Here is a 26,858-nt window from a genome sequence, read left to right as displayed (position 1 = left end):
ACGTGGGCGGTATATTCGAACGCTCACTTTCGAGAGGGAACCCAGGGGCAGTCAGCCTGATTAGGCAGCCTTGGCGTTCTTCACTATGACCCATCTCGTATTCCTCGGCCCCAACCGTCTTTGGAAGCGTTCCCCGGCTACTGTACGTTATGCCAAGTCAGTGTACCCACACTCAATTCGGTCACCCAATTTATATTTAGTCTGTTGCAAGATTTCGAAATGTATTGTAACTTTCCAGAAACACGGACTACTGCTCAGGTGACATTTGGTGAAGATTCATCCGGCTTATATAATTATCAGGTGATGCTCAGTGAACAAGTTCAATGATTACGTAAGTCCAAGTAGTTTGGTCTTGTGCGTAGAAAACCAGAAACTGATGCACGCAGTGGCCTCGTGTCATAGGAACGTCTAAGTAACCTTAATATCAAATATCAAGTGCAGCATTACTCTTTTGAACATCACATTATATACTGCAGACTTGCTGTTGCATTAAATGTTCTTTGATACTATTTATCTTCATAGACAGGTCATATTTGGCATGGAAATAACCTTACATACGTATCGAGAACTCCACAGAGATCGATGATTATTCAGGGTTGTGCTGATTCTTAACACTATTGTTCGATCAGTCATAGGTAGCTCAATTTCCAGTTAAGATGAGGGACAGCCAAACATATATAGCCCCTCTGTTCTGTGCTGGAAGCTTTTCAGCATTACATACTGTTCCAATGATACCACAGACATATCTGATTACACCTTCTCTCAATCCTTATGCAGTACAATGTGCGTCTGGTCACCCTTGTCTCTGCAGTGGCTTTTGAATGGATTTAGCGCTTGGAGGCACAGACAGCATATGGCCCATCTTCTCAACTTTCGCCTTGATATACTTGTCGAGATCTGCGCCGCGCGCCGCATCAGCGCCGATCATAGTAGCAGCAGCCTCGCGAGCGCCGTGAAGTGCACTAGGCTTGGAGTGACCGTGGTCGTGGTCGCACTGCCAGCTGCGGGGGACCATCTCGACGCGCTCGAGGACGTTAATGCCCGCAGCGGTCATCGCTTGCATTTTCGCCGGATTATTGGTCAGGAGACGAATGCCCGTTGCTACAGGAATTCATAAGAAACCAGCTAGTATTGCGCTATGGAAGACAACTTACCTTGGCTAATGTTCACAGTGTTCCCGAGGGGCTCAGTCACGCCCAAGTCGCCCAGGATGGCCGCAGCGACCTCATAGCTGCGCTCATCAGCACCATGGCCGAGCATCAGGTTCGCCGATAGCGTGTCGTGGCCCATGTCTTGGAGGTTGTACGCGCGCAGCTTAGCCGCGAGGCCGATTCCGCGGCCCTCCTGACGCAGGTAGATGACCGCACCGCGACCGGGGATGGTCTGTGAGACACCTGGAGCGGTCGAAATAGTAATTGGCTGAGCAATCTGCCGCATGGCTTCGTCGAGCTGTTCGCCGCAATCGCAGCGCATGCTGCCAATGGTTTCGCCAGTGTAGCATTCCGAGTGAATACGCACCAGTGGAGGAGGGATGGCAGAGGTGATTGTTCTGGAGACGTCTGACGGTGGAGTAGAGGGCGTCCGCACGTCCTCAGTAAGGCGGCCGGTGTATGCACCGCGGATGAGTCGTTCCATAGCCGTCTCTTCATCCCACGCCGAGTCCAAAGAGGCACTGCGGATGGCGGGAGCGACCATGGGTCCGTCAGAAAACTGAGCAGAATCCATGACTATGGCTAAGTGCTCCTTCGCATCGCGGTTGTTGTGGTAGAGATGGAGGAAGGCCGGGCCATGAGGTGTGGGGATACGGGCACGCGCGACACACTTGACGTGGACTTCGAGTTGTGTAGTAGTGTTACGCTGGGAGGGGGGATCGATGGCTGCAGCAGATTTTGGAGGACTGACGCTGGTATAGGCTCGCCTCTCGTTCTTGACGTTGCTCTCTAGCAACAAGCGTCTGCCAATATATCAGTATGTGTCAATCCACCATGCCATCAGTGAGCTTACGGTATAGAATCGCGAGCGGTGGACACGCGGCGAAGGTTAAACCTGACCACCGGGAATCTGACTTGAGTACTGGTGCGGGCTTTCAAGGCAGATGCTTTCAGGCAGCGTTGCGCGAGCATGACGGGTATAGTGACTTGAGTGTGGGGGTACCCAGTTATTCTATGCAATGATTGATTTATTGGGGATCTGATTTATTCAAATATGTTAAACTGTACAGATAAAAATTCTATACAGCACGTATAAAAGTGCGATTTCCACCCCTAAAAATGCCACTACCTTTGGAATCGTATAGAAACAACATTGGGTCTGATCCCGTCGGGTATCATATGCAAGTCAGATTTGCAAGGCGAGCCTACGATACAACATGATGAAGATTTGTGTGAAGTACTTGATATGAGTGAGATCACCCGGAAACCCAATTAGGGTTAGCGTTAAAACAACCCGTGGACCCCATTTTGCGGGGCCCCGGGGCTGAGCGACCTTTCAAGGTTATTTTGCGGGGATCTGCAATGGGCTGAAAGGGCCTACGCACGTGATAGACCATAGCCCTACATATGTAGAGACACATTGCGACTAAATTTCTCGACTAATCAGATGTCAGATCCCAAAGCTGAAAGCCGGGATTTTTTCAAGGTTAGTATAATAATACATTCCTATCTTAAGACTAAAGTTTGGTAAGGTGATATGAATTTGTCTCACTTTTTTATCTCTAGAAACTGAGTCTTTATGAACTTTATTTCCACGCTATAGATACTAGCTCACTCCTCTGTACTCCCTACCCTTAAAACCCTACGTCGGATTCCGTCGGGTTATAGAAAGGTTATATTTACGATACATGCAGGTCAGAGTTACGGTATATGCATGTCAGATTTATGGGCCGGCCTGCGGTGCAACACGTGAAGATTATATGAAGTACCCTTCATGAGCGAGCTCAATAATCTGTACCAATAGCGCGAATCTCACAACTGTCAGTCAATACCTGTCTAGTATTGAAACAATGCCGATCACCTATGGCAAATAATGAGAATTGACTGCAATCTGGAAATAGCTCTAATCTACTCCGTATTAGCTGACAAGAAAGGTCATCACTATATGTGGTACTTGTCTTACGTGCATAGTCTAGCTCTGGTTGAATAAATGAAAAGCAAAGTACTCTGTATAATGCAGTATATTACTGTTACATTTTTATCTGCCACTATATGTAGCGTGATGTGTGGGGTTGAGACGGGGGGCCTGACACATATGGGGATTCCGCCGGGGTGTCTTGGTGGATTTGGGCTAGTGCTTTTGCCTTGAATAAATTGAATTGATATATTGTTGCGAGTCTAGTCTGGTCTGAAACTCTAAACCGTCCGCACTATTAGGAGCGTTGCCCTAATCGTTCAGCTGAAGGGAAAGATTTTCACTACTTGTTGTTCTCTCCTCCCTTTGTCCACTTGGAAGTAAGATGCGGAATTTAGCAGTCATTGCCCGACTTTCTAGGCAGCCGTCCATATGCAGGCCGGTGGCACGGAATACAGTGCTGAGCCTGAGCACAGTATCAATTCCTCGATCCCGCACTCTTGCGCTACGCGATGTAGCCGCAATCACTCGCAATCACAGCACTGCTTCGTCACGTCAGGATGTAACGAATAAGGCGTGAGCACACACTCACTTCTGTTTACATGTGGTTAACTAATAACCTTTATTGTAGTCTTACGCGGTTGCATGAAGATGACGAGCTTCTCCTCTGTAGCCAGTGCGGCACACAGCACGATGCGAAGGCAGCTGACGGACTCAACGAATGCCATATTTGCAATGTGAGTCAAACATGGGGTACATGCCCATCACATTCTAATGCATGTACTAGGATCCTCGGGAGTCTGTCCCCGCCACAGGCCAGGCATGGACAACGCTCGATCAGGCTCAAACAAGTGGCAAGTTTAAGAACATCATTCGCCAGCAATACCCAAACGAGCCTCATATATACACTATCCAAACCCAGTCAATTCTTGGCATTGGCCAGCGGTGCTTCTTGATCAGGACACCGAAGGGCAACATCCTCTGGGACTGTCTTGCCTATATCGATGATGCAACAGTGAAGGAGGTGAGCTAGCCTTTTCTTGCGGATATGTGTTTGGTAAACAAATTCGAATAGATCAATGCGCTAGGCGGCGTAGATACTATCTCCATCTCGCATCCCCATTTCTGGACGACTCACCTTACCTGGTCCCGAGCCTTCAACAATGCACCTGTCTATCTCTCTGCTGAGGAGTCCCAGCTCGTATCTCGACCAGACGTGCACGGGGTAAGGCGGTTCGTTAAGGAGAAGGAGTTTGAGCTTCTACCTGGCTCGGGTGCGACGCGTATCAAGACTGGTGGCCATTTTCCAGGCAGCTCCGTCTTGCATTATAAGAAGAGCATGTTCGTGTCCGATAGCTTGCATGTGACGCGTGTAAGCATCTTCGGTGGCCGATCAACTTGACTATCTTACTCATCAAATCCAGTCGGCACTCTGGGACATCGACCGCAAGCCTGGAACGGCATATTACGCCTTCCTGTGGTCGCATGTCAACACAGTGAGTACTAGGACTTCCCAAACGGAATCATGTGGTTGACAACCTTCATAGATTCCTCTTACTCCTGATGCCATTGCCGGCATCATCTCGGCGATCAACCCATACGACTTTGACGTCGCGCATGGTATGTTCCCCGACCGTGACCTTCGAAATGCGAAGCAGCGCGCGTTTGACTCGGCCCGCGTGGTCATCAATGCGATGGGACATGACGCGGAGCAGTATCTGAAGAATGTTAGTTTAGTACCTCGCTAGGTCTCTGTAGGTAATCGTTTGCTGCATAGGAATGAGACACTTTGAAGATATGTTTTATGTCGCCCTTCAAAAATTCGAAGAATCTATGTATTTGCAATTATTGCGCAACTTCGCCATGGCTGGCCATCGCCTCCTTCTAGATATCCAGCCCCTCACGTTGCATAGCCCACTTAACCGCTTCTTCCACATTCTGAAGCTCGATCGTAGGTTTACTAGTAGGTGGAAGGCCGAGTTTAGGGTCGTATACGCCAGTGTGTACCAGTATCGACGACCAATTCGCAGCGTTGGCACCTGTCAACAAGTAAGATGGTGATCGCTCAGATACTTCTAGCGGCCTTACCGGCTATGTCTATGTAGGAGTTAGGTGGATAGTACTATAAAGGAAGGGAATGGGATCACTAACCTGACTCGGGATTATCTGATAGAAGAAAAAGTGAGGGTGAGTGAGGTACAAGGCATATCAGTCATCAGCTAACTCACCTCCGACCATGTAGCTGAGCAGGGAAATCAGAATCAGAAACCAATAAGGTAATTGGACAAAAACTTACATGCTCGTCTCGGGCGCTCCAGGTCCTTTGGGTCCTCCTAGCTCGGTAGCATGTGCTAGCAGCAGCTTTTTCGCAAAGTCGTACGTCTCCGGCGATGGCTTTCCAAATTGCTTATACGGGTATATTTCCCCCGTCATGAGCTGTGTATGGTCAGACGCGTGCCACAGTACCTAAGATACGATACGTACTTTGTGCACTGATTGGAATGACTCCTTGAAGATACCCTGCGCGAAGCGATGCTGCGGAAAGTCGTTCCGCCATAGCAGATCTGGGTTGCAGAAGACAAGTTCGACCACGGGCGGCTCACCTTTGACACGGTACGGCGCCCCGATAACCCCACCTTGCGCACGAAGCACATCGATCATGACCTGGATGTCGAGGCCCCAGTTGCGCGAGTCGCAGAAGACAAAGACGGCGCGAAAGGCCGTATTCGAGAGATCGAAGGGCTAAGGAAACTGTAAGCTAGGTTCTCAAGTAGGGTATCAGAAACAAACCTTAGCAGCCGCGAGCTCTTCAGGCGTCATGCGATGGAACGGAAATACGCTACGTGCTCGGTTAGTGATGTCTGCAACTTGGTTTAGGGGTCATCATACCTCGGATTCGACGCGTGAACGTCGAGAGCACTATAACTCTTCTTGAAGCCGTACCTGATGCGGGTTCAGTGACTGTGTTACATGTGGGAATGGAGAAACTCGCTCTTCTGCCACCTTGCGCACTGCATCGTTAATACCACCCAGGACGAGCACCGGTTCGTCAGCGTACTTGTGCGCAAGCGAGCGGAGTACGGTATGTGACTGAACCATCTGGCTTGGATGCACCTGAAAGATAATTAATACCCACTTCAACTACGAGGACGAGAATGAAACTCACTTGGATGCCCAGCTCTGCGCTCAACCTCGTAACACGGTCCGCTTCTGTCGAACCCCCTCCGTTCGTCATCTAGCATCAGTCTTAGTAAATGTAAATTAAGAAGATGATACCACCGCACCATGATGTATGGAATCTTGCTACCACGCTGCTCAGCATTTGTTCACGCTTCGTATGACTTGCGACTTACATTCCTTGCTTATTCCCGCCATTTAGTATTGCAAGTGCACGCTTTGCCTCCGGAAGTACGGAGGGTCCGCGAATTAGAACGCCATCCTGTTCCTGGTCAGTGATGTTCGCTGCAACAGCGGAGCGGGTCGCAAACGATGTCAAAGGCAAAGGCCAGTGGTGATCTATGTCTCTGAGCTACAAGCCAGCGTGAGCATGATGACACAAGAGTCGGCTTTATTGCTTACTGTGTATCAAACGAGGACTAATCCTGTGGCTTAGTGGTCTCCGAGGCATTGTAGTTGTGCGAAGAGACAACATTTGGTGCTAGGTGGTGTTCGTACAGGGAATCGCGCGAGGGCCGTGGTGTGTCCCGCTTTATATCCTGGTTATAGCGCTAGAGTCACCATACATTTTCACGGGAAGTTTCGTACACACAGTAGCACGTATGTAGGTATTGGACGCAGCCAAAGCCTCTTCGCCCCTAACTCCTTATGGCCTAGCTGACACCCTTTTGTGGATATATGATGATTCTAGGCGAATCATAGCTAAATATGTTACTGTTACATCTTTGGCTGCCATTGTATGCAGCTCGCTGAGTGAGATTAGGCAGGATTGGCAAGTACGGAGGACTTTGTATGCCATGTCAGCTTGGCCAAGATGGGCAGGCACTAGTGATTTCTTGGCGACACTACGTGTAATCTATTCTCTTACGGGGTACGGAGTAGATACGTTAAATATGTACAGTAGTGGTATTTATGCACACTCTGTAGCCCCCCGGTACCTGAGATCTAGGGCTATTCTGACCATCCCTTCTTGGCATTCATCGGATCCACTCAGACGGGTCTCTCCGCATTGTGTGGGTTTCGCAAGCCCGTCGGTGCTCCACCTGGGCTGGAAGCCAGTACATCCCTATCATGTGCTCAAACTTTGCTTTCTTTGATTGACAACTTTCGCGCTTCTGGTCTTATCCACATTCCATCCCCCCGCAACACCCCAAATTGTAAGCCACCATGGCCAGCGATGATGTTACACGTTCCCAACACTCTAAACTCGACAACGCAAACGATGCACCGATCGTGATGACATCGAGCGTGGACAGCCATCTGTTGACAGGCAAGAAGTTATCTATCGCATTTGGAGCAATGCTACTGGCCCTCTTGTGTACGTTCACTGAACCTGATCTTCGGGCTTGCGACTGAACAATGTAGTAATTGCGCTGGACCAGACAATTCTATCAACCGCTCTACCGCGTATCGCGTCAGATTTCAACGCGGTTAGTTATGTAGAAAAGGCTGATGTTCGTGGACTTACGTACAACCATCGGTAGTTCTCCCAACAAGGCTGGGTCGCCGCCTCGTTCGTCCTCACGCAGACTACCTTCATCCTCTTCTTCGCCCAAGTCCTTCGTCTCTACCCAGCCAAATATGTGCTTATAGCAGCTGTGGTGATTTTTGAGGTTGGTTCTGCCTTGTGTGGTGCCGCCCAGGATGTCTACACACTTATCGGCGGACGTGCGCTCTCTGGCGTTGGCGCTGGCGGCATTCTCACTGGTATCCTCCAAGTGATGGCCCAGGCCACCCGGTTAGAGGATCGCCCTATGCTGTTTAGTCTCTTTGAATCGGTATTTGCGTTGTACGTTGCAGCTTTGGTGAACTTGATACATAGACTGCTAATCGTATTTTAGTGCCTCGATCATTGGGTAAGAGGACATATTTCTCTGTTCGCTATGCAACTGAGCTAATGTCATTAGACCTCTTGTAGGCGGCGCCCTCACGGACCACGTAACCTGGCGGTGGTGCTTCTATATCAACCTACCCATAGTACGTCCGTCTCAGTTGCTGTTTGCCACTTGCTAAATCCTCCTAGGGCGGCGCATCTATCGTAGCGATTGTATTGCTCCTCGACGCTCCACCACCGCTCGGATCCGAAGGATATGATCGCTCTTTTAAGACCATGCTGTGGCGCACGGCTGCCTTGGACTGGATTGGCGCTACACTCAGTCTGGGTGCCGTCACAAGTCTTGTTCTAGGCCTCCAATGGGGCGGAAACGAGAAGGCATGGAACGGCGCAGAGGTCATTGTCGTATGTATTCCAGTGTATTGCACCCTTGAAAGGGCCGGTGATTAACTCGCACTAGTGCCTCGTTCTTGCACCCGTGCTGACAGTTATATTCATCTTTTGGGAGCGCTACATGGGAGATCGAGCTATGGTTCCGTTGGCAATATTCAAGAGCCTCTCCATTTACTCAATCTGCTCCTTCGCGATCTTCAACCGCTTCATCTACCTGATATTCACCTATGTGCGTTTCATCTCTGTCGCACTTATGGGGCAGCCACTAACGTTGTTTCATAGTATATTCGTACGTCATATTCCAGCTTCACCGACCCCAGACCTCGTCGGCTGACTATACTATACAGCCATCTACTACCAGGCAGGCCGCCACCATTCTGCAACGAAGAGTGGTGTGGACTTGCTCCCGCTCATGCTGTCCGTCGTCATCTCGATTGTGGTGTCTGGACAACTCGTCGGTATGTGCTATGTTTCTGTTCCTCTGATGCAGGTCAACTAATAGACTTCATTGACAAACAGGTCGCTACGGCCGCTACTGGCCGTACTTGGTCGGCGGACCGGTGATTGGCGCCGTCGGTTCTGGACTAATGTACACTGTGACCGCGTTGCCCTCAAACGCAGCTGTGATCGGCTACCAGATCCTCGTCGGCGTAAGCACTTTCTCGTATATTTTGTATAGTCCTTCTGATACAAGCCGTGTGACAGATCTGTATCGGCACAACTCTGCAGAACATCCTGTTCGCCATGCAGGCTGAGTTCGACGACACACCAAAGCTGATCAGTCAGGCAACCGGTATGGTGAACTTCTGCCAGGTACGCATATCACATTTATAGCTCACACCCGATGCTCATAATTTATCTTTATCTTGCAGTTCCTCGGTGGTACGATTGGTCTTGCCATCGCCGAAGCCACCTTTTCGTCCGAACTTGTGCGCAATTTGCGCAAATACGCGCCTGACGCGCCTTTTGCAACGATACAACAGTCGCCGCTGTCGATCTATACCGCGGTCCCAGACGCACTGGTCCCTAACGTCGTGCGCGCTTATGTGTGAGTCTACTCGCGCTCGTCGCCGTGGATGATGATCTAACGCGTGCCTGTAGCAAATCCCTCTCGACCGTCTACATCATTGGCGTTCCAGCGAATGTTCTCTCGCTAGCGTTTGCACTCTTCATCTCGAATATCAACATTAAGAAGAAGCCGGAAACGGAGACAGAAAGCAATGTACCGCGTGGTGAGGTGGCTAGCGGAGAGCAGCCAACGACATCCGACGGGCAGCCGCCTATGGCGGAGAAAACGCGCTGAGGCCAGTTCAGCTAAGAGGCTTAGGCTCCATTATGAGCACTATCCCAAAAAAGGGTGGGTCATTGCATGTCCTTATGGTACATCCATATAAATCAAATGATCGAAGTAAGGCTCTTATAACGAGTGCTGCCCAGGTGCATTGCTTATGGTACATCGGCATTGCTACCAGAAACACCCAAATGCAAAGAAGTTGCCAGATTCGATGAACTCGATCCTTGGGGGTTGGAATAATTTGGGCTGACTGCTTCATTCAAAGATATAGGTGCCTGTCAGGAATCCAAATACAAGTTTACATAGTCTTGTTCTAAATAGTCGAGTTACGATGTGTTATAAGTTCTGACATTATACACATTGACTGGAGACATATAGATCGCTACACATGGTTTAATGGGCATATATTTGGTATTGTGCTGGGAGAAAGTAGGAAAGAAATGTGCAATAGACTTGTACTTTGGACGTTTTGTAATTCTTTTTTTGTTTTGCAGAGGGCAGACAAAGGGTTATCTCAGAACTAATGCTTTTTTATATATCTTCAAGTCCCGCGCCATTTTCAACTGGTGTATACCATTTGAATTTTTACAGAAAGCATTGAAACACTCGATACTATTTACCTGATAAATATACTTCGTTCAAGTAAATCAAGGGCTAATTAGGGATTTGTGACTAATTATTTCATATAGGGCTGCCCTGGGGCTCTGCAGTGTTCCTTTTACCCCTTTTCCAGGTTGTCCGAGTTCAAGGAGCCTCGTGATCTTACCGCCTTGATGGAAGTTGGAGCAATCTTCACAATCTTGAGTTGACTTCAATGCTCTCTTGCTTCTCCTTCTTCCCAATTACAAGCCACCATGTTATCATGTCTCGCGCGACCGCGCCTAGGGCGCGTGGCCACGTCCATCGTACGGACACGTACCAAACGTTCCTTCTCAACAAAGAACTCGTCTTCAAATTTGAAAATTTACATCGCGACGGCCGGTTTGATCAGCACGCCCGGAATGTGGTGGTGGACCACCACAAGGGATGATGTGCCCCGCCTCGAGAGTCCACCAGCGGAGCACTTGGCCCCGGAGCCAGGTCCCTCCAAAGAGGATGTCACGCATATATTATCGAAAGAAGCATACTCCTTCCAAGTCAGAAATATTACGGGCGTCAACAGATACGATGGCGCTCAACTAGCGTCTAATAGTCCGTGCGAGGACCGGTTTATCCATGGCAAAGTTTCCTCGCCGTGGAATGAGGATGATCAATGGGTGTCCTGGGCTGTTTTTGATGGACATTCGGGCTGGCAGACGGCGGACCTGTTGACGAAGCAACTCTTGCCGTTTGTGCGACGCAGATTGTCCGAAGCTAAACCACCTTCAAGCGACGAATCGGTGCCAAATGAGTTGGTCCAACGCGCTATCATGAAAGGCTTCGTGGATCTTGACGACTCCATCATCAAAACTGCATCGGACACATCTAAAAGCAAAGAATCCTTCCAAGACAAAGTTAAGAAACTGGCCCCTGCTTACGCCGGTTCATGCGCTTTGTTATCTCTGTACGATCCCATCACAAGCACGCTACACGTTGCGTGTACTGGGGACTCAAGAGCGGTTCTAGGACAAAAGGGATCAGACGGAAAGTGGGAAGCAATTCCCTTATCAGTAGACCAAACCGGCAGCAACGAAAAAGAGACCACCCGAATTTCCAAGGAGCACCCTGGCGAGGAAAACATAGCGAAAGGTGGACGAGTGCTTGGACTCATGGTATCACGGGCGTTTGGTGACAGTTTGTGGAAGTGGCCTCTGGATTTCCAGAAGGAAATGAAGCAGAAATTCAATGGTCCAGCACCCCTAACGCCACGGTACGATGTTCGCACACCCCCATACTTGACTGCGGAGCCGGTCGTGACAAGCACTAAGATCGATCCAAACAAACCCTCTTTCTTGATTATGGCAACGGATGGGCTATGGGACTATATGTCTAGTGAGCAGGGTGTCGACTTGGTAGGGAACTGGTTGGAACCACAAGGGACAGGGGAGAAAAAGAGCATACCAGAGCCAACAGATCGAGAATTTGACTTTGGCAGATTCTGGAAAGATGTGAACTGGAAGTTTGAGGAAGAGAGAACAACAACCCAAGATGATAATGCTGCAGTACATCTAATGCGCAACTCGCTTGGTGGAAATCACCACGAATTGATAGCAGGCCGACTTGCCTTTGGTCCTCCTTTCTCTCGACGGATACGGGATGATATCACCGTGCAAGTTGTTTTCTTTAACACCGAGAAGTAAATGTTGGGTTCTTTGGTTCATCTGAACTTAGAAGTCTATTTCTAGAATATGTACTATGTACCTCCGAAACCCTTCCGGCGACGGAGATCAAAGATAATTACGACCACCATTATCACTGATGTATCACTCATTTTCTAACTATTTCTATCAGAATTCTCAAGCAGAGTTTGTCAAGAATGTCTTCTATTCCTCACTTGAGTATGCAGACGCTACAGAGTAATAGAGGCGCTGATTTGCGTACTCGCTCAGATGATTCCTCAGACGATTCTTGGGATACAGGGTGGTCGGTAACAATTGGAATTATTTCGTCCCCTCTCGCCGTTATTCTCATTTTGGCGATATTATGGTTTATTAGGGATTTTATTAAGGGTCTTGTATACTGCTGGTGGTCTATTTGCAAGGAACTTGCTCGGTAAGTCGTGAGCGATGATGATGCCTCTTTCTATCGGCATCTAATCTGCCAATTCTCACCAAAAAAGGATGCTGACCAGGTCCGGACATTAGTGCTATTTTTGAGGCTGGACGTCTAATAGGAAGTGGAATCAAAAAGTTATGTCGCTTGGCAAAAGCAGCGCGTCAAGTTACAGCCAACGGACAGCAAACCACACCTGGTAAGGGAGACCCATCCAAGCTAAGTACTTTCATGTCACTAACTAGTATTGCTTTTGTTCAGAGTCCATTGAGATGGAGGATATGGGGCCTAGGAGATCTATTAGGATGGAATATCCAAGACGTGATAGCTCACAAGGTCCACCAGCTTACGAAGACTACCGGTATCCCGAGGAGCCTTTGCCTGTCTACAAACCATAAGAGAACTGTGATTTGGTCTGGAAAAATGAGAAGGAATAGGAATGGACCGAGGACAGTGGTATAATGTTTTTATATTGCTTGGCTTGGCTTTTTTAGCTTAAGGTTATGTCGAATGTGATACTACCGTGATCGCTCTACAGATATGAAAACTCAGGCTAAATCATATAGCTTACTTTTGAAAACAGTGGGGAGAATACACTAGTAATTATCTTTAACTCGGAAATAAATATAGTGAAAATCTGGGCATAGCTCCGTAACAGTACCTATCTTGGTATTAGGGGTTGTAGGTGGTCACAGTAGTTTCTGGAAGCACTGTATAAGATTCTTGACTTCATTTTTGGGCTACTTGCTGAGATTCTGCCCCAGGTGAATAGGACCTTACCCCCCACCTTGTTTTGATATTCCTTCCTCTCTCTCTCTCTCAGCCAGCTAGCCCAATACAACCGATGGTTTTCTTTACCAATACAACTAGAAACGCCAGAAAATTTTCAAAGGTACATACGATGGAATAATGTGGCATTAGGTTTTTTCAAATGCCCGTCTGCAGTAGCTCCGATGCTAGACAGATTTAGCTGGTTTATCACGAACGAACATTGCACGCAAATGGAGTAAATAGCGCACAAGGAGATCGTAGACTCGATTTTGTTGTCTAGCTCCTAAAGCTGGGTTTGGAGGAGCGGCAGAAGTGGGTGTAATTGGGGTGAGGGATTCGCGCTGAGCTTCTTCCATAGTAGAGGCTCCTGGCTAAGAGGGTATAGATAAGCTCACACTGGCAGCTGCTTCTGCACCGTCATCCAATCGATACCAGTGTTTTTAAACACTTATACTCTGGAGCAAAATGGCAGGGTCAAGGATTGTGGCAGGACTACCGATATCTACGTAAATAGATCCACGGGTCATGCTGACGCAAATCTGGTGTTGAGTAACTAAGACGTACAACTAAGCTTTGGCTCTATATAGAGAGATCATAACCCAAGGCTACTCAGACTTCCTTGTCACTCTCTGCCTCATACCTCACTTTCACTGACATCTTTATATTTGCCAAGAATGGCTCCTGTTCCTGATGACAAGTCTAATTCAAACCCAGACACGCCAGCTGACACAGCTGCCAAATGGATAGGGGTAGTTTTACTAGCACTTGTTGTTGTATTGTTGTTCATGATGATATGCGCCATCTTGAGTCAGTACGTATGACCGCCGAAATATAAGACTAAACATGATGATCTTGTCAAAAAGCAAACTTTACAGAGAACCTGATGCTAAAACTACTGTTTTGCTAGAAATGGTATATTTAAAATAGTCGGCTGCTGGATCAAGAACTGCTACACCATAGCAAAAGCAGCTCTCAAAACAATGAGGTGGAAGAAAGCCAGAACAGAAGGATATGGTGAGAACTATGCCAACCCTTAAAATCAACAGGATGCTATGGTGTTAAAACTAACACTCCATTATCATCCAGACCCGCAAAATACTTCCAATGTGAGGCTGCAGTACATGATTCCTCCCCCCAAGTCGACTCAGGCCACTACAACTTCAACCCCCGTTTCTCCATATAGTTGATAGACAATCGGTTTGGCATGCAAATCTCAGGGGAAGCAATGGCTCTATGGCTATCTGGATCGGGGACAACTAGTACACAATATCTTTGGAGATGATGGATTGAGATAATGACCAATGAATAGTACCATCATATTCATAAATATTTAGTTCCCTACCATGATAATTTTGCAAATATTGGCTTCGGCTGGATAAAATGATTCAGGACATTAGAAGGTCTAAAATTTACAAAAGAATAAGCTATGTAAACAAAAAGAGAATTATTCATCCACGCATAGCCTGTCCAGCAATCAAAGAAAGCTAGCAAGTATTGACAGACAGGGGTATATGAAGAAAAGACATGCATCTTCGCGGTAATAATTCAAGTACGTGCAATTCCCAAAGAAAGACAAGGTTCATGTTCATTCATCATCAACAAAGGAGTTAGCCAGATGGCCAAAAAACGGGACCTCAAAGTGGTCCAAAGTATCAACTAGAGATAATGTAATTAGTATAGGTCTATTTTTCCAGCCAACGAACAGCTCAGCCGCATTGGCAGGTCCCGTAGAGAAACCCCTGGACGACTCACCATCTTGGTAAGCATGCATGCTGAGGAAGCCGATTAAAACAATATCGATGATAAACAATGTCCAGGAGAGAAAGCTCGACCAGCAGAACAGTAGGTGGATGATCTTGTTTGGCATGTGAGCTTATGCGACATTAGGAAAGATGGAATACTCACAAACATGGTAGCAAATAACATGCTCGATTGCCAAGCATGAAATCTACGTTAGAGAGTCAGCACACTGGGCTTCTGAGGAACCTGGGAGTAGTTCAAAGTCCATCACATACCGCACATAGTCGCTCTTGTGTTCAGCTAGTAGCAGGAATACACCCCCCGCGGGAGGCAGAAGCAGATACGCCAGCGCGGCTTCGATATCCATGCGAATGGGAAGACTTGTCTCAAAAGCCCCTAGGCTCACATGGCCACCCTCTACGTCTCGTCCAAATCCTGTATTGCCATGTCCCCCGCTAGCAAAGTGACTAGGGGAGGGTAGGTCGGCCGAGGCTCGCGGTGAGCGGAGGATTGGGGATATTCGGTGCCCGTCTGGGTGGGGAGGGGATAGGGCGCGCTCAATCTCCGGTGATTGATCTTGATACGGAGCGAAGTTCATTATGTTGTCTACCTGGAAAGGTGAATGACGGAATCATCTTCAGGGATCAGGGGAATTATTTGGGGTAACTAGCTCCTTATCGTTATCAGATCGCGACGCGTGTATCTGCCCATATGATGCCTCAGGCGAAAATAAATCAAAGTAAGGGTATCATATCATTCTGTTTAATCTTCATAGGCAAATATTTATTATACATAAACTAGCCCAGTTCATCTAGACCTTCCCCCGACCGCGAGAAATTCCACTCCCTCGCGCTATCCCGCTAGCTGGCCGTTGGGTTGTTGTCGTAGATCCCCGTGTTGCCGTTCGGGTTGTGCTGACACTGGGCGTTCTTCCTAAACCAGTGCTTCGAACTGTGCCTCTCGTAGTTCCGCGGCTGCCTCGAGTACCCCGAGTGACCTGTGCGCGTCGCTTTTCAATTTCCTCGGCTTTTCGCGCTGCTGCTTCTCTTTGTTGCTGAAGTGCCTGTTCACGTCTTTCTGCCGCTTGCTGTCTTTGAATCGCTTGGTTCTCGATATCGACCACATCCTGAGTAGCGCCTTTCCAGTTGGGGTTGAGGATCAATCGCTGATTATGCTCGGTTTGGGAGAGAATGCGAGTCCATGTGTTGAGGAGTGTCGAGGCCGAGGTAACAGTTTGTGAGACTGTCTATACAGATGATTAGCCAAATTATTGACCGTGCATTATGAGAAGGATATATTACCTCCATGTTTCCTTTGGCGGAGTCCAAACTTCCCAGAAGCCCTTCTATGACTTCATTGATATTCCGCACTCCTTGTAATTCTGTCCGCAGAGCAGCCTCTCGGGCCTCCTGGTGATTAAAGAGAGGATCCTCGCCATCACGGGAAGCTCGAGGTTCTGGTGTAGTTTTCTCGTCGGAGGTTCTTGGGTTGATCTTTTTGTGGGGCACTCTCTTGGACGGGGAGTTCCAGAGGTCCTCTGTGTCATCATCGGATAGCTGAAGCCTCTCCATTTCTTCTGCCGTGGTACGGAAAGCCATGATGTTGAATTTGCAGAGAGTATGAGCCGAAGTATGTACAAGCAATCTTGATAGACTGGACACCCAAATGGGCTTAGTCCTAAAATAAGTGGCCGTACGAAGTTGTTGAAGGTCAATTGACAGCTGATGAGCGACAAGATCGACGGTCGTAAGATAATGAAACAGGCAATTGGGGTAGATCGAAATAGGAAATCAACATTGTTGACGCGGGGTTTTCAGCCACCGCAATTATCGGGCGGTGAGGATACCCGGTGGCTGGGCGACAATCGGCTTTCATAACAACTTCGCCCTTCATTCATCCCCAACTTATCGTTATTTTGATTTCGTCGCCTCGGACAATTGGATATCTGCACGCTTACGTTTAACACCGCTTTTTGGACTTTTATATCTCCGAGTGCTTCTTTGGTTGCCGGACATCTCACAAGTCGGACGTGGTACGCCCTTGATTGAATCAACGCTCCGCCTCGACACTTCATCAAGATCGCGAAATTCAAAAAAAGCCCGGGAATAGACTGTGACTAATATACCATTTATATCTTTACTCAAAAGATCGCAAACCATCGAGCGGTTGTTCAATCGTGATTCAAGTCAACATGGCGTCAACACCACCGCCGCCATCACCGTCTGAGCTTCGCGTACCTAGAGCGCCGCGACATGGGGCAAAGCACGACAACTATGAACCTTACCCTACACGTTACTCCGCTAGACTTGCAGGTCAGCGAGCGTCAAGGGTTGTCCAAACCACGCCGCCCCCAAGTCAACCAAGCGCATCTGCCAAACCTGGAGCATCTAAAAGAACTCTTTCACCCTCTTCGCCTGGCACCGCCAAACCCTTGCCCAAAAAGGCTGCACGCTCTCACAGAACTGCTGCCTCCCGAATTTCACCCTTTGATTCGGAACTTTCACTTCCCCGCACTTTTGCACACCACACCTCCCGATCCTCTGCAGAACAGGCTTTACCTACCCCAGCTAAAACTCCTTCGAAGAAGAAGGTAATCAATTCTGATTCTTCTACATCTCGTTCTCTGTTTCCTTCCACTTCCACCCCCAAGCGCAGAAAAATGGATACCCCCAAACATTTTGCCGCAGAACCCCCAGCAATATTCGTCGATGAGCCTTTGACAGGGTACACTATTGAAGCTGCAGGGCAAGAATTGGGAATCTCCATTCATGAAGACTCACGTGATCGCATCCCTGTGATCGGCCCACTGTCGACTGATTCCTCCATTTCCAAGGCTGTAAGAGCGGTCGGACGACCTGCGACTCGCTCAACCACCAGCCACAACGATGGAGCATATTATGTTCAGTAAGTCAAGTCTTTCTTACCCACCATACTCACATATCCTAACTTGGACCTTAGCCGTGGGAAAAAAATATTCAAGCGCTTTGATGACATGGAAGATGAGGGCGAGGATGAAGATGACCTTGGTCTCTTCGCCAACCGCCCCGACCTGCTAGCTGATAACCCCGATATTCTTAAGAGCGTGAAGCCCTTGAGACGTGGCGAAATCAAACCTCGTCTCCTCTTTTCTACCGCCGTTCAGCCTACCGATGGTGATGAGGAGGATGTCACCGATGTCGAGGATCACGAGCCAATGTCTCCAACTCCGGCTTACGAAGACCAGGAATGTCTGACTCCTCCCATCTTGCCAGATCCAGCTACCCCCTCCTTTGAATCCGAGGACTCAGCTGTCGTTCGCTCCGCCCCCGTTGGACGTCCTGGCCTCCGTTTCCCTCGCCCTATCGTGGGCGATGTGTCACCTTTCCAGCCCACTTCTTTCTCTGAGGACCTTGGTTTCGGCGCTTCCACCGATGACCAGAGTCGGTCCCGGGGTCTCTCTGTGAGCAGTGGCAGCAGCCTCCTGAAGTACTGGCCATCTGTCAGCAGGAAGACACGGGAAGTCGAAGCCCGCACCGACCGTGTGAAACGCCTCCGCGAAGCCCGCGGTAGCCCTGCACCACGCACCCGACAGGCCCTACGCGCGGAAGCTTCTGGAGAGACTTCAACCGCTGAGCCATCTACATCCGATTCCTAGGTCTCACTTGGGCATCATATTTTCTCACCTCGACTTTGCATTATTCCAGCGCTTCCAAACTTTTCACTTTTCTTTCATTTGTGCGTTGCGCCGGACTTGGCGCTAAGTGTGTCAATCTCTTGTTTGTTGCGCCTGGGCGCAACCTTTTTGTTAGTGTATTCTTCTTTCTTCTCCTAATGCCCTTGTTTCTCTCCACGACGGCCATATTGTATTTGCGCAGGCCGCTGGGGTTTCTCTCGTTTTTTTGCGTTTTGTTCCAATGGCGCGCATGGGTTTGGGAATCGCGAATACTAAGGATACCTCATGAAAACATCTTCGGCTGGAATAGCGGCGTTTTCTCTTGTCTTTTCATCTACGCTCTTGTTTCTTTTCTTTCTTTTTTTGGTATCGGCGTGTGCTTTTCGTTTTTTTCATCGTCAGAAGCGGGAGGAATCATGGTAAATCGGACCGGCTCAATGGAAATTCAGGATATTTGGAAAATCTTTCCCTGTAGCTGGCTAGTATTAAATCCGTACAAAGGCTCGTTTCTCTGTTGAAGAAGCACTGCTAGTTGGTGTAGTCAAAACAAGCTTTCGGCAGTAGCCGGCCTAATCGCCGCTACTAGTGAGAGGAAAGTTAGTGTCCAGAGGTACAAATACATTAATCATCACATTGATTCATGACAGGGGCTGTATCTAGCTCTACTCCTCACAAATCCAACAAAAAGGAAATCCGCCCAATGCAACCGGGACATGCTTTGTATTCGTTACAGCGTTATGAGTATTCCTATCCTCAACGAGAACTCAAGGATTGAGGTGGTGACACAATGGATATGGGCATTTGAGTGGGTCAAATAAACTCCAGGTCATCGTCGTCGTCATCATCCAAGAGTGCCTGTTTCCCACTGGGCGTGGTCTCAGCCGGAGCACCCAGGCTCTCCCGGCCAGCCTCCTTGATACCCCTTGAAGTGATGAACCGTGTCTTCTTGACCCCGCTACCGTGGGGCTTGTCATGGGCACGCTTCATTGGACTTAAACGGACGTTCTTGGCTTTGCCGAAGGTGGTCATATCCATGCCGTTGGTTGTCGTGGGGCTCTTGGGCAAGGGGGTGCCTGGTGCTTTTTCCTTGTTTGGACTCTCGTTGCTGGTCCTTGTGCGAAGGTACTCGGCGCCCACGCCACCGACACGGCCCGAAACTAGCTTTTGTGTTATGTCACGCTCTCGCTGTTGGGTCGCAAGACGCCTGCGCATTCGTTCCTCCTTGCTGTCCATACCGCGGCCCATCATACCTGAGGCGATGAAGGGATCGTCATGGGCATCAATCAGGTTTGCCGCCGAGCCTCCCATAGGGTTGTATGACGAACGGCCAGCACCGCGGTTTCTGGAGGGCGCCACGTAGTATAGCGATTGAGATCCCATGTCATACTGAGGGCCATCGTGTTTCATGCCTTGCTTGAAAGAAGCTCCTCGCTTCACTCCTTGGCCAAACAATCCGGTACGCGAGCCGGATTTACCGCCAGGACCAAGCATACCCGTGTCAGCATTGACTCCCGATCGTTGGCCCTGAGTGCGTCGGATCTGGATATCAACGTGGAAGTCACAGAACTCGGTCTTTCGACTATCTATCCAGGATTCGCAGGTCTTTCCGTCCTTTCTCACAGCCTTGCAGAACCCAATATCCCGTGCCTTGCCAATTTCGAGGACCTTGTCATCTGATGAGGACAAAGACAGGCTAAATCTGTTTGTGTCCAGCTTGTGCTTTGGCGGAGGCATGATTGTGGGGTTCAGAATTGCGACGAGAGTCCCTTCCGAGATTTTGTAATAACGGGGGAAAGCAGTGTCAAAAAGGAAGAGGTCAATAGTCCATTTCAGATCGGTCAGGGTAATGGCCATATATCTGTTCGTGTTGTTAAGCCCATCATCATAAGGGTCCTTATCTTTAGCCGACGTGTTCCCCAAAGCTTTCTTGTCCCTAGGGTCGGACTTGGACGCAACGATGCCAAATACCACAAAGTCCCCATCGATGTCCTCTGGGAGCTCGAATGCGGGTGCCTTGACGGTTTTCAGTAGATCAGGAATGCGTAGAACTCTCTTTTCTGCGAGTGTGCGGCTCAAGAAAGAATGCGGAAGAACTCGGCTTGATAGATGTAGCGACGAGTAGGACTCGAATTTTGAAGAATCCGGGGCCTTCACCAAAGCATCATCTGTTTGGCCTAGTTTGTGAGAGGAACTTGGTTCTTCTTCTGCCGTATGAGTTCGCCTATGTAGATGAGACGGTCTCTCGTTGTGACCATTGCCCTCGGTTCGTCGAACGTTCGGAGTTGTATTACTGCGTTGTAGACCGGATGGGCGGGATTGTCCAATAGATCGAAGAATATCCTCACGGCTGAAGCTTTCCATGGGCCGCTCTCGTGATACTGACGGTGGAGGGGAATGCCTTGTATCTGAAGCTGCAGCTTTGAAGGCCTCAATCTCCGACTTGTCGACTTGAAAAGCCGAACTGCGGTTAGCCTGGACCCTTTCTGCTCTCTCCAGCCGAGATTTCTCAGCCGCCCTGCCTTCCGCCATTCTCTCGCTGAAACTTTTTATTCGGTTGATGCCTCCCGTTGATGAAGGGGAAGTCTGGGGCCGCGAGCCGAATATGTCATTAGAGCGCGGTGTAGCACCGTCTCGAAATCCCATATGACTACTTGGTCGAGGACCGGGTCTTGAGCTTGGAGGTCGTTTCAAGGATACATCATTGGCCTTCCAGCCCTTATCAATGCCCATGACATACCTCCGAGGCGATATTGGGTCGGCGGGGGGCAGTTCTCGCTTGGTAGGTGATGCCGGAACCTGGATTCCATCGCTGCTCGTTCTTTGCCTCCCTCCATTAGCGATTCTTGGCGTTGCACCACGGTCTTCTGTTCGCAGAGCGCTGATTGCGGAATTTGGTCGGACATCTTCGTCGTCAAGATTGGAACTAGACCTTCCGCGATTCTTCTGTTGGAGTTTCTTCAACTTCAAGCGCGCTTTGATCTCGGCTAGCTGAAGCTGCAGGGTTTCTTCGTCCTCCTCTTCCCCATCATCTTCGTCCACAATTTGACTCGCTTTTGATCGGAGATTGGGTGTGGTACTTGAGCGCTTCAATGGCGATGTCAGATTCTCTCGAGTGCGTTGCATGTCTTGGTACTTTCGTCGTCCGGCTGGCGAACTCAAGAGAGCCGCGCGGGGCGATTGGGGCGGCCACGCAGGTTCAACCACTTTTGCGGGGAAGAATAGTTAGCCATCGATCAGCCAAAGCGATTGGGGGGACCTTACTGGCGATTAATGAGAGAATTCAGACGTAATCAGAGACCGAATATACCATGGAGCGTCATTTGCGGCCCACGCCCTTTGCCCTTGCGCAGAGTACAGAGTGTAGAATGTAGAGTATGTGAAAGGGATCAAAATGATAATAGAGAGCAGAGAATAGAGAATAGGGATACAATAACAAGGTGCTGAAACTCGCTAATGCAAAGGGAAAATGACGGATCGCGCACAGGGCTGATTGGGTCGGGAAGGCGCGTCCGCGTCGCGGTTGCCCTTGCCAGTTTAGCCCCTTCCGTTTCCGATGATCTTCTGGTCTTCACCTTCACTTCTATCAATATCACACAATGAGGACTCGATCAGCCCCAGCGTCAAAAGCGAAGAAGTCTGAAGACGAGACTAAAACTAAAACTCTCGTTGCGGCAGAGAAACCAAGCAAAACGTTCATCCTCCCATCCTCTACCAGTGACAATGCGCGACTCCTCTCCCTGCCAGATCCCCAATCGGGAGAGCTAACACGCTACTTCTTCTGCCCGGATCGCGGTATATACGAATTTACGGTTGTTGCACCGCCAGCGCATATGGCGCGCAGTATTCTGTTCACCCCTCGCACGCGCGAAACCTCGAGCCCGTTGGATGAAGATAAAGAGGACCCCGAGCCCTCCCTGCAGGGCTCAATCACGAAGAGGGCAGAGTTCCTGGTGGCAACCCCGATCGATGCGCTCTTTTTCATGGTTCCATTGTTAGCACCGTCTTCGAAATCAGGCCGTTCTCTTTTCCAGCCATTCGACGATATAATCGACTCCCAAGACGATATGCCCAAGCATCTGCGCCAGGTCCTTTATGATGATGAATTCCGAGGCTCCCTCCTAGCGCGTGCGGAAGCTATCTGTGAAGTGGTCGAGGCTGGTGATGAGAAGATGTTCCGGTTCAATGAGACGAAGCTTGTCCAGGAGTTGATCACAAAGGCAGAACGCATGGCGGATCGGGGTCTTCCTGTGAGTCTGGAAGAACGCTTTGTTCGTCAGGCGCTAGCCACGCCCTTGATGTCGGTCAAACGAGAAGATGTTGCGACTAGCCAGGAGCCATCAAACGAGAGCCAGGAATCGGCTTCGAAATCCGAGGAGAGGCAGGATTCACCCTCAACTGTGGACACAACTGCGACCCCGTCGGTTGCGACACCCGCAGGGGAATCGACACCGGTGCCACAGCCATTGAGTGAAGAATCGACAGCTTCGGATCACATTACTCGGCTCCTCCGAATTTCCACTGCATTGTCCTTCATGAAGGAGTCATATCTGCCCGCAACCATGGCCTTGAGACTTGACGAGATCCTCGCTTCCGCAGAGAGCCCGATCGATTTCAAGCCGCTGAAGGACCGTCTCAAGGAGATTGTGGACCTTCGTGCCCAGGCTCTCGCATCACGCGATATGTCCAACTTTACTCGGAAACGAGCCCTTGATGACGAGGAAGAGGATACACGAGGCGAGAAGAAACGCCGCAAAGAAGAGGAGGAGAAAAAGTCCAAGGCTGCGGAATCCCAAGCAGTTAAGAATCTGAAGAAGGTCAACACGAGCGGGATGCAGAAAATGAGCTCTTTCTTCGCCAAGGCTCCACCCAAGAAGAAGACTTGAAGTTTTCTGGGATACAACCCACTGAACTATAACGTAACAATATGTTGTGCAGGTAGTTGATTGCCTGGCTTCGGAGGAATCCAACCAGCAAGTTCTATGGTTGAAAGATTCTGTCTGTAAATCTGGAGCCCAGAGCCTCCTGCTCAGACAGAGCCACCCAAGGCACTGCCAGTGCAAGTGAGGTCGAGTTGAGAGGCTCGCCTCGTCCACAATCCCAACGAATCCACGCGATTGCTTGGAAGGTACATATTACAGTGGCTCTCTGAAAGACACCGATACCCAGGAGATCTGGGTGTCTTTCTCCAATCTGGCGCATCTTTGTGCAGCTTCAATGTATACTACTTATTGAATAATCCATGAAAGATGAATGTTATTTTATATTTTGGATTTCATCATAATCCATAACCCTATTCGAGTGGGCTTTGCTTCGATCTGCTATGCAATATTCAAATAGGGATCTGGTCAATAGCAGCCCCCGTAACCCTATAACCAAAAACATTAGCCATAATCCAGTGTACAGTATACCAACGATCAAAGGGGTTGGGGAAGGGAACAACATACAAGAACGACCCGTTAGACGGCTTGCTAATAACCATAGCCTGCTCTAACTTCTCCTTACTGATATCCGGGAACTTCTTAAGATAGTACTCATCCCTCAGCGCAGCAGTAACAGCCTCTACCTTACCCTGAGGCAACATGTGAACAGTGCAACCACCCCACCCAGCACCAGTCAAGCGACTACCCCAAGTACCCGCACGACGCGCAATAGCACAGATGTCATCGACCTCCGGCGCACTGCAGTCATACGCCGTAGCACACGATTCCTGGGACTCATTAAGCAACTGACCGAGATAGTGAATGCGCTTCTCGTCCAGCTGGGTAGCCTTGCTGAGACAAGCCTTGAAATCGAGCACGCGACGCGCCTCCTTGAAACAGTGCAGCGCCCGCTGGCGGAGCTGGAATCGCTCCGCTTGCACGGGGAATGCGGACAGGAAGGTCGACTCTAGCTCGGCTACGGTGATGCTCAGAAGCTGCGCCATCTCCTCGCGCGTGTACCCCTCTTCTTGTGTGAACAGGTCCATCGTCGCTTGGATCACGGAGTCGATTTGGTACTCCAGTGGATCTTGGAGACGGCCTTCTTTGGTCATTAGCTCGTTGTGGAAGTTGCGCAGGCTGTAGCCCAGGGAGCTGTTGTCCTTGGGTAATGTCACGCCGTGGTGCTTGGCGAGGATCACTGCTGCGAGGGTGCATTCTGCTACGCGCAGGTTGTAGTGGCGAGGGGCGGTGTCGGCTTTGTTGGAGGTTACGAAGCTCTGGGCCATCAGGAAGGTGATTTCGTCGGAGGATGTGGGGATGGGGACGTGGCGGGCGTGGAATTTAGGGAAGAATTGGGTGTAGAGCAGGTAGCCGCGCTTGGAGAATATAGACGCTGCTTGGTCCATGCTATGGTTACGCAGTGATGTTAGCTTTTTGTTGGCTTCTCTCGTCTGTTGAGGAAGGATAACTCACCCGCCGGAATAGACGCCGACAGCCCGCTCGGAGACAACAGCCAGATCCAACAGATCCTGCTTAGAGACGTCGTGGTTGTTGGCCTTCATGACAGCCAGGGCACTGGCGCACACAAAGGCAGCACTGCTGGAGATACCACCACCGGGTGGCACATTGCCGTCGACCAAGATCTGCATGCTGGCAGGAACGAGTGAGCCATCGGGCTTCTCCTTGCGCAGGAACTTGAGGGCGCCCGACAGGCCGGCGCGGAAATAATTCACCCACTCGTGCTTCTTGGGGTCGATCTCGACGTCCTTATCGTGGGGCACGCTGAACTCGCGGGTGGGGAATTTCTCCGGCGAGACGTTGGCGATCGTGATAGTGGTGTCCTCCGCGCTGGCGGGGACCACCTTGACAGCCATAATCACGTCAACGCTGACGGCGGTCGGCAGGACATCGTACAGTGAGTAGTCGATGTGCTCGCCGATGATGTTCACGCGGCCGGGACTGCGCGCCACGAAATCTGGACGGTGGTTATATGTCTTATTGAACTGGGTAATGAGGTTGGTCCATCGCTGCTGGTGCTCTGGTGCAACTGAAGTCAGCGAGGCGTCGTCTGTTGCGTAGACTTCCGCGATGGATTCTGTTTGCGGCACGAGCTCTAGTTGGGGTGACATGGCGGGGTAGGGGAAGGTTGAAGGCGGGGAAGTGAGGAAAGGAATGGATGATAGGAAAGGGGGAAGAAAGGAACAGAAGAGGTAGAAGGAGTAGAAGAAGTAAAAGAGCTAGAGTGGTAATTTGTGTGTAATTTCTCAAATAGATGTCCCCATATTCCCCGATTCCCCGGGTAAATTGGTACATAGTACAGTGGGGTTACAGGGCCATTTTTGCCGTTTTGGGAATTTCGGTGACTGCGTGCAGCTGCTTTGCGGGGAGGTGGCCAGGAACCCTCTCCAGAGTCTCCATTCATCAATAACTCCACGCTTTCTGATTGGTCGGTTGGCTTTCCTCTCGCGGGGGTTTTCTACCGGATTGGGCTATGACGGCATGCTCTACTATATAAGACATATGTTGTAATATCTTCATGGAATCTCTCTCCTCTCTCCTCCTTGTTGTGACTCTTTAATGGTGCATACCTATGCCCTACAGCCATCCCTTTATATCTAGAGAATGGCCTTCCTCTACGAGATGTACATAGATATGTTCCTGGACGGTGGAGTTTCGAGCCGAGTGTATCGGATTGAGGGATCCCGATAGTGGGCCTGGAAAATCGGTATTGTGCCATTTACGGCCCGATAGAACCGGGAAAATAGGGGAAATACACTGTGGCTACATACATACATAGCCAGTTTTTCAAAAGGGGAAAGTCTGCTTCATGACTTCTTTCAATATATACTTGTGGGGTATACTACAATCATCACATCACTAGTAAGCACTCATCAACACTGGTATTCTTTTAGTCACCCAAAGCCAACTGCGAGACCGACGACTTCGGATGGAACTTCGATTCTGAGCTACCCCGGCTAGGTCCAAAGTAGTTGGGAGAATATCCTTAACTGTACTGAAGGAGCTCGTAATGGCCTGGGAAGGAGAACAGTGATTCCACCTTCTGTCACCCAGCCCTTGAAACATCGTGATGGAGAGGTTGCGGTGCATGCTCAACAAGCACATGGTTTAATGTCAGACCCATCTTCCATGCGGAGGTTTTTTTCTTCTGGTGACATTTGATTCCACTTTGCCAAGGACGGCAATTGGAGGGGCATATTTTATATTTTCATTCACCAATCTTATCTCCTTAAGACGGCGAAGTCGGTCATGTGTCAAAGCATCAGGTCCATCATCATACATTTCCGCCGAATCCAGTGAGTG

The 26,858-nt window shown here is 49.5% G+C and overlaps 12 protein-coding genes across 12 annotated transcripts; 5 read left to right on the top strand and 7 right to left on the bottom strand.

The window, feature by feature from the left end:
* Positions 1–793: 793 nt before the first annotated feature.
* On the bottom strand, positions 794–2,123 carry N7471_002903 (GTP cyclohydrolase II; the record flags this gene model as incomplete). The annotated part of the gene is made up of 3 exons (XM_057275623.1): positions 794–1,101; positions 1,155–1,954; positions 2,005–2,123. The coding sequence occupies 3 exons, from the start codon at positions 2,121–2,123 to the stop codon at positions 794–796; spliced, it is 1,227 nt and encodes a 408-aa protein (XP_057140261.1).
* Positions 2,124–3,451: 1,328 nt separating this feature from the next.
* On the top strand, positions 3,452–4,814 carry N7471_002902 (uncharacterized protein; the record flags this gene model as incomplete). The annotated part of the gene is made up of 6 exons (XM_057275622.1): positions 3,452–3,642; positions 3,698–3,803; positions 3,854–4,090; positions 4,142–4,438; positions 4,491–4,562; positions 4,614–4,814. The coding sequence occupies 6 exons, from the start codon at positions 3,452–3,454 to the stop codon at positions 4,812–4,814; spliced, it is 1,104 nt and encodes a 367-aa protein (XP_057140260.1).
* Positions 4,815–4,950: 136 nt separating this feature from the next.
* Positions 4,951–6,615, bottom strand: N7471_002901 (uncharacterized protein; the record flags this gene model as incomplete). Its single annotated transcript, XM_057275621.1, is given in 10 exon segments — positions 4,951–5,026; positions 5,363–5,502; positions 5,551–5,808; positions 5,857–5,905; positions 5,956–5,996; positions 6,070–6,180; positions 6,233–6,301; positions 6,351–6,369; positions 6,420–6,582; positions 6,600–6,615. 10 exon segments carry the CDS (start codon positions 6,613–6,615, stop codon positions 4,951–4,953), a joined length of 942 nt encoding a protein of 313 aa, XP_057140259.1.
* Positions 6,616–6,662: 47 nt separating this feature from the next.
* N7471_002900 (uncharacterized protein) lies at positions 6,663–6,906 on the bottom strand (the record flags this gene model as incomplete). Its single annotated transcript, XM_057275620.1, has 2 exons — positions 6,663–6,794; positions 6,832–6,906. Coding segments are annotated over 2 exons (207 nt in total), but the record flags the coding sequence as incomplete, so codon positions are not given.
* Positions 6,907–7,410: 504 nt separating this feature from the next.
* On the top strand, positions 7,411–9,773 carry N7471_002899 (MDR family MFS transporter; the record flags this gene model as incomplete). Its single annotated transcript, XM_057275619.1, has 13 exons — positions 7,411–7,561; positions 7,609–7,673; positions 7,728–8,032; positions 8,085–8,099; positions 8,151–8,220; positions 8,267–8,482; positions 8,538–8,699; positions 8,753–8,759; positions 8,818–8,928; positions 8,990–9,120; positions 9,176–9,283; positions 9,343–9,518; positions 9,572–9,773. The coding sequence occupies 13 exons, from the start codon at positions 7,411–7,413 to the stop codon at positions 9,771–9,773; spliced, it is 1,719 nt and encodes a 572-aa protein (XP_057140257.1).
* An 845-nt stretch (positions 9,774–10,618) lies between these two features.
* On the top strand, positions 10,619–12,043 carry N7471_002898 (PP2C family serine/threonine-protein phosphatase; the record flags this gene model as incomplete). Its single annotated transcript, XM_057275618.1, has 1 exon — positions 10,619–12,043. One exon carries the CDS (start codon positions 10,619–10,621, stop codon positions 12,041–12,043), a length of 1,425 nt encoding a protein of 474 aa, XP_057140256.1.
* A 2,768-nt stretch (positions 12,044–14,811) lies between these two features.
* On the bottom strand, positions 14,812–15,564 carry N7471_002897 (DUF4870 domain-containing protein; the record flags this gene model as incomplete). The annotated part of the gene is made up of 4 exons (XM_057275617.1): positions 14,812–14,882; positions 14,979–15,081; positions 15,132–15,174; positions 15,242–15,564. 4 exons carry the CDS (start codon positions 15,562–15,564, stop codon positions 14,812–14,814), a joined length of 540 nt encoding a protein of 179 aa, XP_057140255.1.
* Positions 15,565–15,777: 213 nt separating this feature from the next.
* On the bottom strand, positions 15,778–16,564 carry N7471_002896 (DASH complex subunit DUO1; the record flags this gene model as incomplete). Its single annotated transcript, XM_057275616.1, has 2 exons — positions 15,778–16,212; positions 16,268–16,564. The coding sequence occupies 2 exons, from the start codon at positions 16,562–16,564 to the stop codon at positions 15,778–15,780; spliced, it is 732 nt and encodes a 243-aa protein (XP_057140254.1).
* A 593-nt stretch (positions 16,565–17,157) lies between these two features.
* On the top strand, positions 17,158–18,600 carry N7471_002895 (uncharacterized protein; the record flags this gene model as incomplete). The annotated part of the gene is made up of 2 exons (XM_057275615.1): positions 17,158–17,870; positions 17,925–18,600. 2 exons carry the CDS (start codon positions 17,158–17,160, stop codon positions 18,598–18,600), a joined length of 1,389 nt encoding a protein of 462 aa, XP_057140253.1.
* An 828-nt stretch (positions 18,601–19,428) lies between these two features.
* On the bottom strand, positions 19,429–21,741 carry N7471_002894 (Mcm10/DnaG-type zinc finger protein; the record flags this gene model as incomplete). The annotated part of the gene is made up of 1 exon (XM_057275614.1): positions 19,429–21,741. One exon carries the CDS (start codon positions 21,739–21,741, stop codon positions 19,429–19,431), a length of 2,313 nt encoding a protein of 770 aa, XP_057140252.1.
* A 473-nt stretch (positions 21,742–22,214) lies between these two features.
* Positions 22,215–23,501, top strand: N7471_002893 (uncharacterized protein; the record flags this gene model as incomplete). Its single annotated transcript, XM_057275613.1, has 1 exon — positions 22,215–23,501. The coding sequence occupies one exon, from the start codon at positions 22,215–22,217 to the stop codon at positions 23,499–23,501; it is 1,287 nt and encodes a 428-aa protein (XP_057140251.1).
* Positions 23,502–23,907: 406 nt separating this feature from the next.
* Positions 23,908–25,666, bottom strand: N7471_002892 (uncharacterized protein; the record flags this gene model as incomplete). Its single annotated transcript, XM_057275612.1, has 3 exons — positions 23,908–23,984; positions 24,063–24,944; positions 25,011–25,666. The coding sequence occupies 3 exons, from the start codon at positions 25,664–25,666 to the stop codon at positions 23,948–23,950; spliced, it is 1,575 nt and encodes a 524-aa protein (XP_057140250.1). The 3' UTR covers positions 23,908–23,947.
* Positions 25,667–26,858: the final 1,192 nt, after the last annotated feature.

Source organism: Penicillium samsonianum (assembly GCF_028829775.1).
Source record: "Penicillium samsonianum strain IBT 33392 chromosome Unknown utg000002l_segment0_segment0, whole genome shotgun sequence".
Classification (NCBI taxonomy): Eukaryota; Fungi; Ascomycota; class Eurotiomycetes; order Eurotiales; family Aspergillaceae; genus Penicillium; species Penicillium samsonianum.
Note: the sequence above shows the minus strand (reverse complement) of the source record. Positions and strands in the feature narration are given on the sequence as shown.